Source organism: Sprattus sprattus (genome assembly GCF_963457725.1).
Source record: "Sprattus sprattus genome assembly, chromosome: 14".
Taxonomy (NCBI): Eukaryota; Metazoa; Chordata; class Actinopteri; order Clupeiformes; family Clupeidae; genus Sprattus; species Sprattus sprattus.
In genome coordinates this window covers 4181790-4197809 of record NC_137912.1, presented here as the reverse complement: position 1 = coordinate 4197809, position 16020 = coordinate 4181790, and the positions used below count along the sequence as shown (strand labels likewise).

At 45.4% G+C, this 16020-nt stretch overlaps 1 protein-coding gene across 1 annotated transcript; it reads right to left on the bottom strand.

The window, feature by feature from the left end:
* Nucleotides 1-1901: 1901 nt before the first annotated feature.
* Nucleotides 1902-10875, bottom strand: LOC308375004 (uncharacterized protein). The gene is made up of 11 exons (XM_080851023.1): nt 10756-10875; nt 8661-8863; nt 8163-8267; nt 7942-8037; nt 7638-7748; nt 7357-7480; nt 6228-6481; nt 5503-5984; nt 5366-5415; nt 4507-4671; nt 1902-4352 (listed from the first exon to the last, which is right to left on the bottom strand). The coding sequence occupies exons 1-11, from the start codon at nt 10781-10783 to the stop codon at nt 2287-2289; spliced, it is 3684 nt and encodes a 1227-aa protein (XP_080707149.1). The 5' UTR covers nt 10784-10875; the 3' UTR covers nt 1902-2286.
* Nucleotides 10876-16020: the final 5145 nt, after the last annotated feature.

Below are 16020 nucleotides of genomic sequence, written 5' to 3'. Positions count from 1 at the left end.
ATAATTGCCACCATGGACATATAGTTTTCTGTGTCATTTTTACCCTTGTAATAGTAAACTTGCAAGCGCTCTGCCTACCAACTTAGCTGTTGTTCAATAAAGCACTATGTGAATAAAACTGAATTTAATGGAATCATTTTAAGCAATGGGTATTTAACGCTGGAGCCTGAAGGCCAGAGATGTCCTTCATGAGGGATGAACTCCCTAAGTGTTCTTGAGTGAGTGGTCTGATTCAGCCTGGACTAGGGCGCCCTCTGCTGGTCACATTCTGCAAGTGTTCTAGAGTGAGTGGTCTGAGTCAGCCTGGACTAGGGCGCCCTCTGCTGGTCACATCCTGCAAGTGTTCTTGAGTGAGTGGTCTGAGTCAGCCTGGACTAGGGCGCCCTCTGCTGGTCACATCCTGCAAGTGTTCTTGAGTGAGTGGTCTGAATCAGCCTGGACTAGGGCGCCCTCTGCTGGTCACATCCTGGAAGTGTTCTTGAGTGAGTGGTCTGAGTCAGCCTGGACTAGGGCGCCCTCTGCTGGTCACATTCTGCAAGTGATCATGTAGGCAATGGCATGTTTTCCGTAGCCACAGCATAGCGATCATTTTCGAAACAAAAAATGATTAAGACCTACTAAAGAGCAGTATGGGGCAGGAGATACTGAGTGGATTCGCTACCCTGTCCATCGAAAGCATCCGGGCCAGGGAGTTGAACTTTTCTGAAATTGTTGATAATTTTGCTCAACGCAAGGCTCGTAGGATGCCATTCTAAACGTCATGCATGTTTTTTAATACACCTAATGGTACTTGAAATGTATTTTTTCACTTCAATGTCGTAAAAAGAATAAGTTACTTTGCGCATAGGCCTACGTGATATTGTTGGAGGAAGTTTGTTTTGTAATTGATTGCAGCAGATTCACCCCAGGGTCCCCGATGGTGAAGTTTGCACTCGGGCCCGCCACGTCATTGTTACGCCGCTGATAGGCTACGATGTTTTTGACACGTTTATTAAATTATTATTACAGAAAATTATGGGGGCATTTTTTGCCCCTCTCCTAGTCATTTTAGGGGCAAAATTATATTTCTTAGGGGCAGTTTTGCCCTTTGCCCTCGTGTATTTCCGACGCTGATGCAAATCATATCCGTGCCCCCCCTCCCCCTTTTTTTTCTCTTTGGATCTGCATTGACCTAACCCAGTTGACGGAAATCCGTCATAGCGAAGGAAAACTTTAATCCATGTAGATGGCGCACGCAATCTGCCATGCACAGCTTATTGAGCTGGTCTATCATCACTTCAGAGGTACAATGACATCAGTAGAGGCTTATAGCCTGTACAATACAATAAGAAGTGTGTGATCCCGGCCGTGGCTTTTTTATTGTATAGTAATGTATGAGCGCTGAAACCTGTTGAGCAGCTGTGGGGGATTTTGAAGAGAAAAGCCGAGCAGCACTCCCTCTAAACCGTCAAGGCACTCATCCTCCAGGAGTGGAACAGAAGAGACATGACAGTGTGCTGCACACTTGTGCACTCAATTCCATTGAGGGTCAATGCAGAAATTGACTGTTGAAAACTAGAGATGAATGGGTGGGAGGTGACTTGAAAGAACCTGGCTGAAGTGCTCTCAACAGGTGTCACCTCTGCTCGGTGGGGTATGGTTAAAACCTCGCCTTGAGCTACTTTAATGTCAATAGTGGACACATTTACATCTGAGGCTTATTTGACAAGAAATACCTCTCAAAGGAGGTGGCAAGTGATGCAAGTGTCCATTACTTTAAAGAATGAATGACTTGTAACAAATTTACAGTTAAACCCAGGAACATGTTTTTTATTTGACTGAATAACATGCTGAATCAATATACAGTGTAAACTATTCCAACTTCCTATGATCATTAAGGCCCTATCAAAGTAATCTTCGTAATTTCGTAAATTGCAATCCGAATCCTCTGTTAAATGCCCATGAACATAGTTTGAGAATGACTGAACATTTTTGCATGATTAATCTGAGATACATCATACTATATCAATCACAGTTTCCCAGGAAAGCAAATAACATCAGCTGCAATCGTGTAGTGTCCGGTTCATAAACTACAGAAAAGGAACTCATTATCAGTGAAAAGAAAAAGATCACTTGTCTCATACACTCATACACTCACACACTCACTAACTCTCTCACACACTCACTTGCTCTCTCTCTCTCTCTCTCGCTCACACACACACACACACACACACACACCCACAAACCCAGCCAGATGTTAGTCAATGCATCCTTATAACCGATTGTCCATGAGTTCATCTCACCCACTCAGTCAGTACTGCATGTTTTCAGGTGAACGTTCAAGAGATTCTTCCGGTTGAATGCCCGACCACAGCGTTCACAGACGTGGGGCTTCTCCCCGGTGTGGATGAGCATGTGTCGTTTCCGGTGAGCGGAGTCCGAGAAGCGCTTGTCACACACCTTGCAGGCGTAGGGTCGCTCCCCCGTGTGTGTGCGCATGTGTGCCGTCAGGTAGCACGACTGGGTGAAGCTCTTCCCGCACACCTCGCACTTGAAGGGCCTCTCGCCGGTGTGGAAGCGCATGTGCTTGAGCACCTCGGAGCGCGTCAGGAAGCTCTTGTTGCACTCCGTGCATCGGTGCGGCCTTTCTCCGGTGTGAATGCGGTGGTGGCGCACGAGCGCGCCCGCCTTGATGAAGGTCTTTCCGCAGTAGGAGCAGGGGAAGCGCATGCGCACGTGGCTCTCCATGTGGCTCTCGGCGTGCGCCGTGAGGCTGCGCAGGCGCTTGAAGGCCTTGCCGCAGTGACTGCACGTGTGCGGGCGCTCCTCGCGGTGCACCACCTCGTGCCGCAGCAGCTCCGCCGACGTGTAGAAACACTTGCCGCACTCGTGGCACAGGTGCCGCCGCTCCCGAGGGGCCTTCTCGCCCGCGCCGTGCGCCCGCTTGTGCAAGGACAGTTTGGAGGGCGTCGGAAAGCTCTTGGGACACTGCGGGCACTGGTACGGACGCTCGCCCGTGTGCGAGCGCAGGTGCCGGATCAAGGGGCACAGCTCGGTGAAGCTCTTCTCGCAGTGGGAGCACGGGTAGGCGCCCTTGATGTTGTGAACCTGCAGGTAGTGCAGCCGGAAGGTGGCGAGATCGGTGAAGATCTCCTCACACATTGTGCACTTCATGGTGAACACCAGCATGTGGACCTGCTTGTGACTCGCCAGCTGGTTGGAGTGGGAGAACCGGCGGCCGCACTGGGTGCACCGCAGAGGGTCGTCGCCCCAGTGGCAGCGCTGGTGTGTGCCCAGGTCGTACAGCGTCCGGAAGACCTCCTCGCACTTGGCGCACTTGTGCCATCGCTTGGTGGGCTTGTTGGCCTGACGGTGTGCTCTCATATGCCGCTCGAAGTGGGTGAGGAAGGAGAATTTTTTACCACATGTGCCGCAGACGAGGGGTCTCTTGGCCGAGATGACGCCCTGTGGTTGGGTGGAGGGCTCAGTGCAGGTGTTTTGCTTGTGCTGCTTCAGGTCAAAAGGGTAGCGGAAACCCTTGCCACATTGTGAGCATTCAAAGCGGTGGCCAGTGTGACATTTCTGATGTCTTCGCATGTCGGTGGCACGGGTGAAGGTTTTGCCACATGTGGGGCACACTTTTGAGTGCACGTCGCCTGGTGAAAGAGCTAGATCCGAGCCTACCTTCACAGCAGTTTGGTCGTTGGAACCGTCATTGGAATTCTCTGCACTTTCATTTTCAGGCAAGCCCGATCCTTTGTGACGCGTGTCGACGTGTTTCTTTAAGTTGTAGGGGTACCTGTACGTCTTGTTGCAGTGCAGACACTCATACGGCTTCTCCACGGAATGGGATCTCATGTGCCTCTCCATGTCGGAGGAACGAGCCAAAACCAAGCCGCACACAGGACACAATCTCGGGTCTGCTGTCACACTCTCTGTCACACTCACTGTCACACTCTCTGGCTGTTCTATGGAGGGGGTGGGCGCCTCAACTACCTCAGGCACACTCCCAGAGTCCTGTGGGACCTCCTTACTACTGTCTGCAGCGTCCAGCACTTCGGTCCTTTCCTCATGTTGACTGTTGGACTCTGGACACTCATTGCCCTCCCCAGACGGAGGGTCCTGTTTCGGCTGAGGGACGATGATGACTTCCCTGCACCCAGCGGCGTGTCTCTTCAGGTCGTGGAGGTGCTGGAAGCATCTTCCGCAGCCGGTGCAGCAGTGCAGGCGCTCCCCCGAGTGGCCCTTGAAGTGCCTCCTCATGTCGGAGCCGCGCGTGAAGGTCTTAGTGCACACAGGGCACGTCTTGGACACGGAGGAGCCTCTTTTGGGAAGCTCCTTTTCGTGCACGGGGGCACCGGCGGTTCGGTTCCCTAGATTAGATTAGATTAGATTCAACTTTATTGTCATTGCACAGAGTACAAGTACTGAGACAACAAAATGCAGTTTAGCATCCAACCAGAAGTGCAAAATAGCAATAAAAGTGCAGAGTATGTGCAAATGTAAAGTGGAATTAAGTGAATAAACCTAGGGGCTCGGCACCACTCGTCTGGCGGATGCCGGCCGACAGGAGCCGGCTGAACTCCTCAGGGTGGTTCTTCATGAGGTGCTGGTGAAGGCTGGCCTCCGTGCCGTCGTGGAAAGGGCACTTGGAGCAGGCGAAGGCCGTAGATGACGGCGTCTCGTCCCAACCTTCAACACAATGTTAACACGTCGTTATGATTACATTTTACACAAACTATATATCTCACAGATGTATGAAATTAAATACTGTGTGGATAAGAAATGAGGGGTTGTCACTCCTTCCAGCCACAGTGAAAAATAGGTATTGCTTACAATAAGATGATATACAATTTCTGATTTTCCAGATGTTTCATTACATTAATAACATCTACATGCTGTAGACAATTTCTGCTCCCATCCAGTAGATTTTAAGACGTATAGTCCATTTATATGGACATTTATAAAAGAACGGAGTTAAGGCTATCATAATAATATGTTTAAATATAGCCGCAAGCAGCGATCACTGGGTCCAAAGAAGAATGTACTGCACCAAGTAGTGAAAGGTTGAATGATATGACTGCTTCAACAGGTGACAGAGGGCCATTTCAATTTTGTAAATGTTACGTAAAGATTTTAAGACACAATTATTTTGAAGATAGACCAGACCATATGAGAAGAACAGAGGAAAACATGTTGTTGTGAATGCTTATGGCTAATGTGTTTGAAATTTGGTAAATAGCTTCTATATACCAATATGAATGAGCCTACTACATCACATTAAGATTGGTCATTCACATAGGCATATGAAAGTCAACCAAAAATAATACAAAAATGAATAAACAAAATGAATGGGTTTCATATCAAACACTGTCAAATAAATTACCTGATTTGGCTGTTTTCGGAATTCTGACCGAGTGCACATTCTTATCAAGCCTGAAAAGGACGTAAAAAGGTATAAACTTTCAAGCCAGTTTCAACATAATTAAATGAATCGCTAACAGCAAACCAACATCCACTTACTCATCTTCTGAATCAACCCAAGCGATCTCAGGCCCTCTATTCTTCCTCCAGAGCAACCTCACTCTCTTCCTCCGAACCCTGCCACTCTGTCTCGGGAGAGGTGGTGGCAAAGGTTTGCCTGTGATGTCGATTCTCTCCAGCTTAACAGTGGGATGGTGCTGCAGACAAACGCCATTCCGTGGATCACCTCTGGTGTCATGTGCAGCTACTGTCTGTGCTTCCCAGTCTTCTGTCTTCTCACTTCTCTCTGGGCTGTCCTCGACAGTCACTTCATAGGCGTCCGCCACCATTCCATCTTCTTTGATGAACTTGACAGTTTGACAGCTGGTTGCCTCGTCTGCGTTTAGTGGCTCTTCCTGTTCTTCAGGAGGCGTCGCCGTCTTCTGGGGCGAATCAGCTTTCACTTCCTCACAAACCCCCTCTCTGTGGAGCTCACCCCCCTTGTGCACATCGTCACGCTGGGAGTGAGCAATCTCGACCACCTTATTAATCAATAACCAAAAAATGTGAGCATTAGGGGGTTCAGTAGAACTGATATATTGGGATTTTATTTTATTTTGTCAATGTTATGTTTGATATATATGTTAATGCCTTTTTTTAAAGTTGTTTAGCAATTATCACTCTGGCAGGGGGACTGCCAATGGAAACTAGCCTTTTGGCTACATTTACATTTTAATGTTTATTAATGTACACTGTCCCTCTTCAACAAATAAACTGAACTGAACCTCCTCTTTTCTGGACCTCCTCTCTTCACCGTTGGTGCTCAATCCTTCCTCTGACTTGACATCCTTGATGTCGACCTCAATGGCCGAAGCGCTCACGCCTTCACTTTCTACCAAGACCTCTTCGCAATAAGACGACTCAAATTCAATTTCGGAGGCTTTGCGCTCGGTGTCCATCACTACTCGCACCAAGGGAGGATGGGACAGACAGGAGAAGATGCAGTCGTCATCGGGAGAGGGCTGTGCTGGGGAACTTGCTGTCATTAAGACAAGAGACAGCAGACAGAAGAGACAACATGGATCAATCTTTCATTTCACAGAGGACAGGTTGAAGAGCGTTAAGACTTATTTGTAATTGATTGCTTTAAGGCTGTCAATTGCATTGACAAGACCTTCTAGCCCGGTTAATAACATTTCTGGTGCTTGCAGTTTGGCTTTTGCCACGCATAAGGTAGCCTTTGAGGGTGGTTGAGGTTGCCATATCAGAAGTGGAGAAATTTGAGGGAGTCATGAATAAGGCTGCTAGGAAAGGGCATGGGGTGCCACGCTGTATATGCATATCATATTTTATATAATCCCGCTGTTTGCAGAGAAAGATATGCACATTCCACCCATGTTTACACAACTTTTTTTCTGCGTACCAACCTTTATAAAGGTTTCATATAAAAGGGTTCATAAAACCAGGGGGGCTCTCCCACCCCTTCCCTCACCCTGACCTGGGTTCATATCCAGTTCCTACCCTCACCCTGACCTGGGTTCATATCCAGTTCCTACCCTCACCCTGACCTGGGTTCATATCACGCAATAGAAAATTGAGATTGATATTTATATAAGGCATAATTGTGGTTGTTGTTAAGCATCAGTCTGATGGTTGTAGAGCACCCTGTTGTTATAACACTTAGGCTTGGCTGTTGGGTATGAATACTTGCATGTTACAGTGATAGATTTGGCTACTGAGAGGTCTCCAACCAATAGCATGAGAAATCTTCCTGTGTATAACTCAAGATCAAACAACAAGGAACTAAAATGTATCAAGACCCTTTTGCAGACCAGCTGTTCATATCTCTCTTAAGCAAAGAATATCCGTGGGGGGCAAATACGGTACAAAATACAAGGTGAAAATTGTCTTTACCCTTGGTTTCAGCATCTGGATGACTTTTGTGATGATTGAGAGCGTTCAGCAACTCCTGAGGATGTGAGAGGGCTTGAAAACATTCCTCCGTGACAGAGGGAGCAAGCCTAAGCATGGAGGCTACCTGAAAGAAAATGCATCACTTTAAAATAAACAAAATGCATCACTTAAAAATAAACAATCAACGCGGCCAAGCAGTAACGCAATCTCGGCCTTTAGGATCCATCTGAGAGCCTGTTACCTTTCCCTGCGATGTGATCTAAATGTACAAAATGTCATACCTTGGTTATGCTAGGTACAGGAAGGACCTCCTCAAGTCTGGAGACAAATATCCAGATCAGTCTCTGCAACGCATGATCATACTTTGGTCCATACGCCACAGGGAACACCTCCTATACAGCCATTTAAGATCGACAGCAATTGACAAACATTAGAATCTGATACAGAGATCTCCACAATAGCATCAATAGCACAATGTCATCAATATATGTTTTCTTATAAGCATGTACATCATTATTATAAACTGTTATAAAATAAGTGTCATAATTATTATAAAATTATTTTTAAATATTTGATTGGGCTGACCTGAAAGAAGATATCTCTCTCAGTAGGGTCATTCAGCAGAATATCCACCAGGGCAAGGAAATTAGATTCTGAAGTTTCAACATCGGCATCGCTCATCTAAAAGGGGGAACAAGGCATACCGGTCAACAGAATGCTTCCAAAAACGTCCATCCTTCCTCAAACAGAAGCTAATACTTCAATATTTTTTTTTCCATTAGACACATCTGTAATTTCCAACGTACCGAAAACTCTGCAAGATGTGCAGCAGGTATTCGGATTCTGTCCAGGTGATGCTGAATGGTTTCAGTATCAGTCGAGCACTCGGACCGGCACAACTCCAGGACCACCTGAAGGGAAAATAGTACATTAGTGTTGCAATGCTGGCCTCACATAAGGCATGTATGCCCATCAATAAACAGTAATCAAAAACATGGTTGTAAGATCTCAGCTTTGTCCCAACTCTGCTTTTGTGAAAAAATACTTCCAATACTTTACATATTAAGCTAGCATTCGCCAATGAACCTCCTGTCTTTAATAATAATAATAATTCAAATTTCTTTAACACTTTTCTAATACCCAAAGACGCTTTACAAAAGACGAGCAAACAAGACAACAGAAAAATATGAAAAACAAAAGATATTTAGAGTGATACACACAGGTATCAGTGATACCTTCATAAACACACACACACACACACACACATACACACAGACACACAGACACGGAGAGAGTGATCTTACCTTCGCTCGCAGCCCAAGGATAAGCTGGGCCCTTTGTCTGTTGCTTAGCAACTCAGGGACTGTCTCAGTAGTTATTGTCACAAACTCCTCCAACATCCCATAATTCAACACATCCCTCTCCTGGACCACTTGCCAAATGGTGGCGCAGAGCAGGCGCAGTGGAGAGGTCAGCAGGCGCAGGACTGACACGTGGGGGCCTGGCTCTAGAGCGACACACAGAGGCAATAACATATTTACATAAAGAAAAGCAAGACAAATATCCAAAAGAAAAAAGACAATGTGCTGAAGAGTGAAAAAACAAATAACATATATATTTTTTTAAATATCATTAAAATAAAGTACAAAGCCCATGTGTGATTAAAAGTCAGTCATATAATTAAAAGATAAATACATTTTATAGCTTGAGTAATCAGTGCTTTTCTCTTGGTAATGGATACATCTCTAGCAAGCAACCTTCTGAATGAGCTGCGGCTGTTCAATGATCTCTGTGGAAACTCAGGTTAAAAGACCCTCACAGGGTGGGCACTGTGGCGCAACCAGTAGCCCCGACCACATTCGGGCTTGATGCCCATAGAGGACACAGGTTCGAATAATTTCTCCTGTCCACTCCCCACCTCTTCTCCCTCTCATTTCCTGTCCCACTCTACACTCTTCACTCTTCACGCCAAAAAGCCCACAAATAAATCTTTAAAAAAAAGACCATTACAGTAGTCAACCCTTTGATGAAATAAAGGCATGAACGAGCTGTTCTAGGTCTTTTTGGGACACCAAACCTTTGAATCTGGCTATATCTTAAGATGACAGAAGGCTGATTTGGTGATGGCTTTTATAGGACTGGTGAAGGTGAGATCTGAGTCTATATGAATGCTAAAATATCAAATGTGGTCTCTGATGCCCTGTCGGTAATTTTGTCAAATATAAAAGATTGGTGGAGACTCGGTTAGAGAATGGTCAATCAATAAAAACAGGCTTTATTCTTGCAATGATGCGCATCAAGGGAGAGAGGAAGGTTTCAGTCAGCAGATTCACCCGTGTCTCTGATCAGACAATGAAACAGTCCAAGTTTAAGCATCCTAAACAGTGGAATGGGTGTTAACCACTAGCCCTGACCCTACATGAATATGTATCAGTCTGCTCCCTCTGATGCAAGAACTGCCACAATGTTGGTTCACGGGAGAAGTTGTTAATTAAGATATACAGCTGTGAGCAAATGTTTCAGAGGCCTGTATGGGGGTGGAGGGTAGAAAGAATGCAATGACACTTTGATATGACCTTAGAGGAGAGGTGATGAAGATATCTCTCTATGGGGAGTCCATATGGCAGGACATTCAACCAGCGGCCGTTACATTTTACCCTCCGATTCCAATTAAAAGGCAACAAATAATTAATGTAAGATTCATTGGATTATTGATTATTGTCAATCATCAATAACTATGATCTTCTATTTCTGATTTGCAACTACTTCAGCCTGTTTATTAATACTGATCCTGGTCCTTCGGTTGCCAAGCACATCTAAACAGACAAACTGGATAATGGATAAAAAGAGGTCGATGGTTTTATGCAAGAGAGTATTGCGATGAGGCCTGCCTCATTATTTGAGCTGAGTACTCTAGGATTAGATATCAGTTGTCCTGGTTGAGAACTGTATCCAAACTGAAAACCACATGACCTTGCCTAATTTCCATACCACACAAATGCCTTTGTCAAGGTAGGAATTTGACAAATAATATTGCGCGCTGATCTATGCAGAATGTAAGAGTGTGTTGGTAAGACGTGTAGCATTAAGGGCATGGGTACAAGATTAAAGGTACCAGTATATAACTGCACTGACAGGTGTTCACAAGCTTGATTTCGAAACATCAATCCCTCTGCTTAGACCACTATCCACAATGAGTCCACTACGATTTAATCGTCATATCGCAGGAAGCTTGAGTGCTAGATTCTCGTTAAAACGTGTACTTCACGTTTAAAAGCTAACCACTCATCAGAGATGACAAACTTGTTTGCTAGCTGGCTAATGTTTGCTAAACACACTCACGAACGTAAGGATAACTTTCTGGAACCTAAGCATGTGTGCAGCAAATATTTCACTTACCTTCTTTCGCTATAGCTTGTGGTTGCATTTCGCAAATGTGTACCAAAATGTATCTTTAAACCTCTGAAAAAAGATCAAAGTATGTCAAAACACGTCAGTTCTTAGTTATTTCAATTTCTTTTTCTTCTTTTTTTCATGACCAAACATTGTATTAATGACACTTACTACTGCCATCTACTGGTTAGGAGTTCGCATACATCTGACAAAGATTTTCCTATTCCATTTCTGGTCCTTTACTTCGTCGTTTATATTCTTTTCTTCAGATGTAAATCACTTATACGTTCACAAAACATATTTTTTTTCATCATTACTTTTTAAAGAATATTTTAATTGGAAGTATGCAACATCACCATGGGATACAATTGCCTAAGCAATGAGAGTTCAAATTTAACATACAAACATTTCAGTCTTTAATCTTTCCTTGATCTGGATGATGGGGGATTCTGAGCATCACTAGAAAAAAAATATGTTTATATTTGCAGCCACCATAACAGCTTTGCACTGCATAAAACCAAGTAATGAGTGAAAATGAACAAGTGACCTGGGGGCATTCCAAGAACATTGTTAAGAGACACACATGGAAAAATGAAGTCAGTACGTGGTAAACTTTCTAATAGAAGACCCCTTCAGCTTTGTTTTGATGGAATGAGGAACATAGGGAAACATAGGGCGCTGCTATTACGAGGTTTTATGCAAATAATTCACAAGTGGCGCACCATTTTGAACAAGCAGGCCAGACTAGAGAACTCTTAAGTAATTGGTCACTGAGAATTGTACAAAAATAAAATATAGCATGTCGCATGCAATCATAGCTTTCTGTTCACAAAACCTTCCTCCACAGAAATCATGTCTTATGTGTTTGTCTGTGTTTATTCAGGTGAGTAAGGGCGATGTAAGTCTTGGGACACTCTGTGCATTTGTACGGTCTGTCTCCTGTGTGAGTTCTCATGTGCCTTTTGTAACATCCTTTCTGTGAAAAACCTCTCCCGCACACGGAGCAGGAGTGAGGGCGTTCCCCTGTGTGCATCCGTGTATGGACCAGGCGGTGAGAGGAGGTGACGAACCCCCTGTCGCAGACCCCACACTTAAACGGCTTCTCCCCTGTATGAGAGCGCTCATGCACCTGCAGGGCTGCCGCACTCTGGGAGCCTTTCCCACACGTTGAGCACAAGTAGGGCCGCTCTCCGGTGTGGACGAGAAGATGCACGTTGAGGCTTTGCCGAGCGAGGAACAATTTACCACAGTAGGGACAGCAGTGTTTTTTATCGGCGTAGTGGCGCTTCACGTGAGCCGTGAGAGAGCCGCGATAAAAGAAACTCTTGCCACAGACCTCGCAAGGGAATGGCTTCTCGCCTGTGTGGTTGGACAGATGAGTCATCAGGCTAGATCTGGCAACATAGCTTTTGTCACAGTGCTTACAACGATAAGGTCTGATCCCTTTGTGCGTCATCAGGTGGTTATTCATCTCCGCAGTGGGGATATTCATCAAGCAGAACGCACACTCACTTTGTCTGATCGGTGCCGTAGTCATCTCTGTTTTTTTTGGCGCCATAGTCATATCGGGTTCTTTTGGCGCCATAGTCATATTGGGTTCTTTTGGCGCCATAGTCATCTCGGGTTCTTTTGTCGCCATAGTCATCTCGGGTTCTTTTGTCGCCATAGTCATCTCGGGTTCTTTTGGCGTCTCTTGAGAGCAGGATGGAGGAGATGAATTTGCACAGTCGGGATAGGCTCGCTTGTGACTCGACAGGCCTGAAGGCTTCTCAAACTCCCGACCACAGTGAGAGCACTGGTGCGGAGTGCTGACGTGCATTTTCTTCTCCTTCTTTTGAGCCCACGGACACACAAGGCTCTTAGTTCCTGCGTGTTTGGACAGATGAACCTTAAGGCTATATCGGTAAACAAAGCTTTTGTCACAGTGCTTACAACGATAAGGCCTTATCCCTTTGTGCGTCATCAGGTGGTTATTCATCTCGGCAGTGGGGATATTCATCCCGCAGAACCTGCACTCTCTTTGTCTGATCGGTGCCGTAGTCATCTCGGGTTCTTTTGGCGCCATAGTCATCTCGGGTTCTTTTGGTGCCGTAGTCATCTCGGGTTCTTTTGGCGCCATAGTCATCTCGGGTTCTTTTGGCGCCATAGTCATCTTGGGTTCTTTTGGTGCCATAGTCATCTCGGGTTCTTTTGTCGCCATAGTCATCTCGGGTTCTTTTGGCCCCATAGTCATCTCGGGTTCTTTTGGTGTCTCTTGAGAGCAGGATGGAGGAGATGAATTTGCACAGTCAGGATGGGCCCGCTTGTGCCTCAACAGGCCTGAAAGCTTCTCAAACTCCCGACCACAGTGAGAGCACTGGTGCGGAGTGCTGATGTGTGTTTTCTTCTCCCTCTTTTGAGCCCGCTTGTGACTCGACAGGCCTGAAAGCTTCTCAAAAAGATAAGGTTTGATCCCTTTGTGCGTCATCAGGTGGTTATTCATCTCGGCAGTGGGGATATTCTTCCCGCAGAACGCACACTTACGTTGTCTGATCGGTGCCGTAGTCATCTCGGGTTCTTTTGGTGCCATAGTCATCCCCGGTTCTTTTGGAGTCTCTTGAGAGCAGGATGGACGAGATGAGTTTGCACAGTCAGGATGGGCCCGCTTGTGACTCGACAGGCCTGAAGGCTTCTCAAACTCCCGACCACAGTGAGAGCACTGGTGTGGAGTGCTGATGTGTGTTTTCTTCTCCTTCTTTTGAGCCCACGGACACACAAGGCTCTTAGTTCCTGCGTGTTTGGACAGATGAACCTTAAGGCTGTATCGTTTAACAAAGCTTTTGTCACAGTGCTTACAACGATAAGGCCTTATCCCTTTGTGCGTCATCAGGTGGTTATACATCTCGGCAGTGGGGATATTCATCCCGCAGAACCGACACTCTATCTGTCTGATCGGTGCCATAGTCATCTCGGGTTCTTTTGGCTTCTCTTGAGAGCCGGATGGACGAGATGAGTTTGCACAGTCAGGATGGGCCCGCTTGTGACTCGACAGGCCTGAAGGCTTCTCAAACTCCCGACCACAGTGAGAGCACCGGTGTGGAGTGCTGATGTGCATTTTATTCTCCTTCTTCTTTTCAGCCCAATGAGACACAAGGCTCTTAGTGGGGACCGATGAGAAAGAGCCCTCGCTTGTCGAATCAAAGACGACTTGGGAGTCAGCCACACCCTGCGAGAGCTCCTCTTCTACAGACCCAGAGAAAATGTTATTAGAAAAACCCAGAGAATAAAGTGAGGTCACACGAAAGATAAAACAAACAACAAAAGAATGATTCACAATTTTAAAGTATGTTTGGAATGGATCGTAGTCATCGTACCATTCCTATCGTCTTGGTCGTTGGAAGTGTCTGAAGGCACCAAGAGAGTTCTGAAAAGACACCACACACATACACTTAGCAACTTTCTCTGACCTGTAGTTACTGTGACAACCAATTAAGTAGCAAAACAGTGATTTTTACCATTCCAAATGTCATTGTATGCAAATACAATTACAATAAAGGCTTTTCTATTGATGTCATGGTATTGACAATTCTTTTTATACTGATTTGTTGCTCTTACGTTTGCTGCGCTGTGGTTTGTGATGGTACTGTCAGGTATTAACTGTGACACATTTCTTTAATTGAAAAGGCCTGTACTCATGAAGTAGCAAAACAGTGATTTTTACCAACTATGTCATGGTATTGACAATTCTTTTTATACTCATTTGTTGCTCTTACGTTTGCTGCGCTGAGGTTTGGGATGGTACTGTCAGGCTGGCAATGAGGTTCATTCTGTTACCAGGATGAGCCCCAACGAGGATCTCCTGCACGGTCTGATCCCTTCCGTTGACTGGAGAAGTCGAGCAGAACTCTGAAGGTACAGTGGTGTCCATAAGCACCCCTCCCGGCAATGTCTCACCATGGTTGAGACCAGAGGTGTCGGGAAGAGTCAGTTTCTCTACGGCAATGTCTTCCATATCAAAGCTCTCTGAAGCAGTGGGAGGTGTTCCTCTGGGTGTGTCTAAAGTATGGGCAAAATCTGAAACACTGGTGTCTGCTGTAACCTCCTTCTCCCTTACCCCATATTCGCTCAGATCAAGTTCAGCCCCAACATCATGCTCATCATCATCATCATCATCATCTTCAATATCACACTGCCTCTGTTCAGCTTTGCCAACACCTGAGGTTGTGTCAACTTCTTGGCAGTTCTGGAGAAGCCCCTGTATCTTCTGCTTGGCTTGGTGTGTGGACTGAGACGAGGAGCTCTGCGCGTCCAAGCACGGCTCACTTTGAGTGTCGTTCTGACTGTGGCCTGTAGTAGCTGTAGCTGACAGTGACAAGGAGTCGATGATCCTGTCCTCTACTCCAGACGGAAGACCTATGGAGGATGAGGGATGAATTGATTAAAAACATTATTTTCCCAATAAGTGTTTTTTCTCCTAAATTGATAAATACAGTTGTTAACACTAAACTGCAGTAAACACAAGTTGTAAGGGCTTATGCCATGCTAGGCTATTCATGATATATCAGTGTCATCTTTGGGCAAACCTCATCCAAAGAAGCAGAGGAGTAACTGTGGTATAAACAGTGTTAAGTTAGAGTTCCCTCCTGGGGCTCAGTTTAGTGTTAGTAAACCTAAAAGAAATGTATTTTGTGTACATTCCTGTTGTGTATTGTGCTTGTAAAGTATTCTATGCAGTAAGGTAGCTACATAATACACTGTACATTAAGCACTTTGAACTGTATTCTTTTGCATGAAAGGTGCTATATAAATAAAGTTTATTATTATTTGTATTATTACATACTGACACCTGTGGCTTACTTCCCCTAAACTGGCGAGAGGCGATGTTACGTAATCCCTCACTGTGCTGGATATGAACTAAAAGAGCTGAACTAAAAGTAAACAGAATATAAACAAGAGTTCGCTCTGGACAGTTAACCATACAGTCCGTGATTCTGGCGAAGGGTCGATGATGTTTTAGCTCAACAGCCAATCAAATTACACCCCTCCCTTTCTGTGCTCCTGAAGCAGCTCTGATAGTTTATTTGAATCCCATTCCATTGCCTGTTTCCTAAACTACAAATACGAAACCTTTGAGGTGCCATTTTGAGGACAGAACCGTGAATATTTATATGGCTCTGAAGTATAATACCACTGGTAACATTAGTGAACAAAGAAACATATTAAAATGCCATAGATGCTGTAAGAAGGATACCATTATTTTCCAAGGACCTGAGGCAGTGGTCCTTTAGGAGG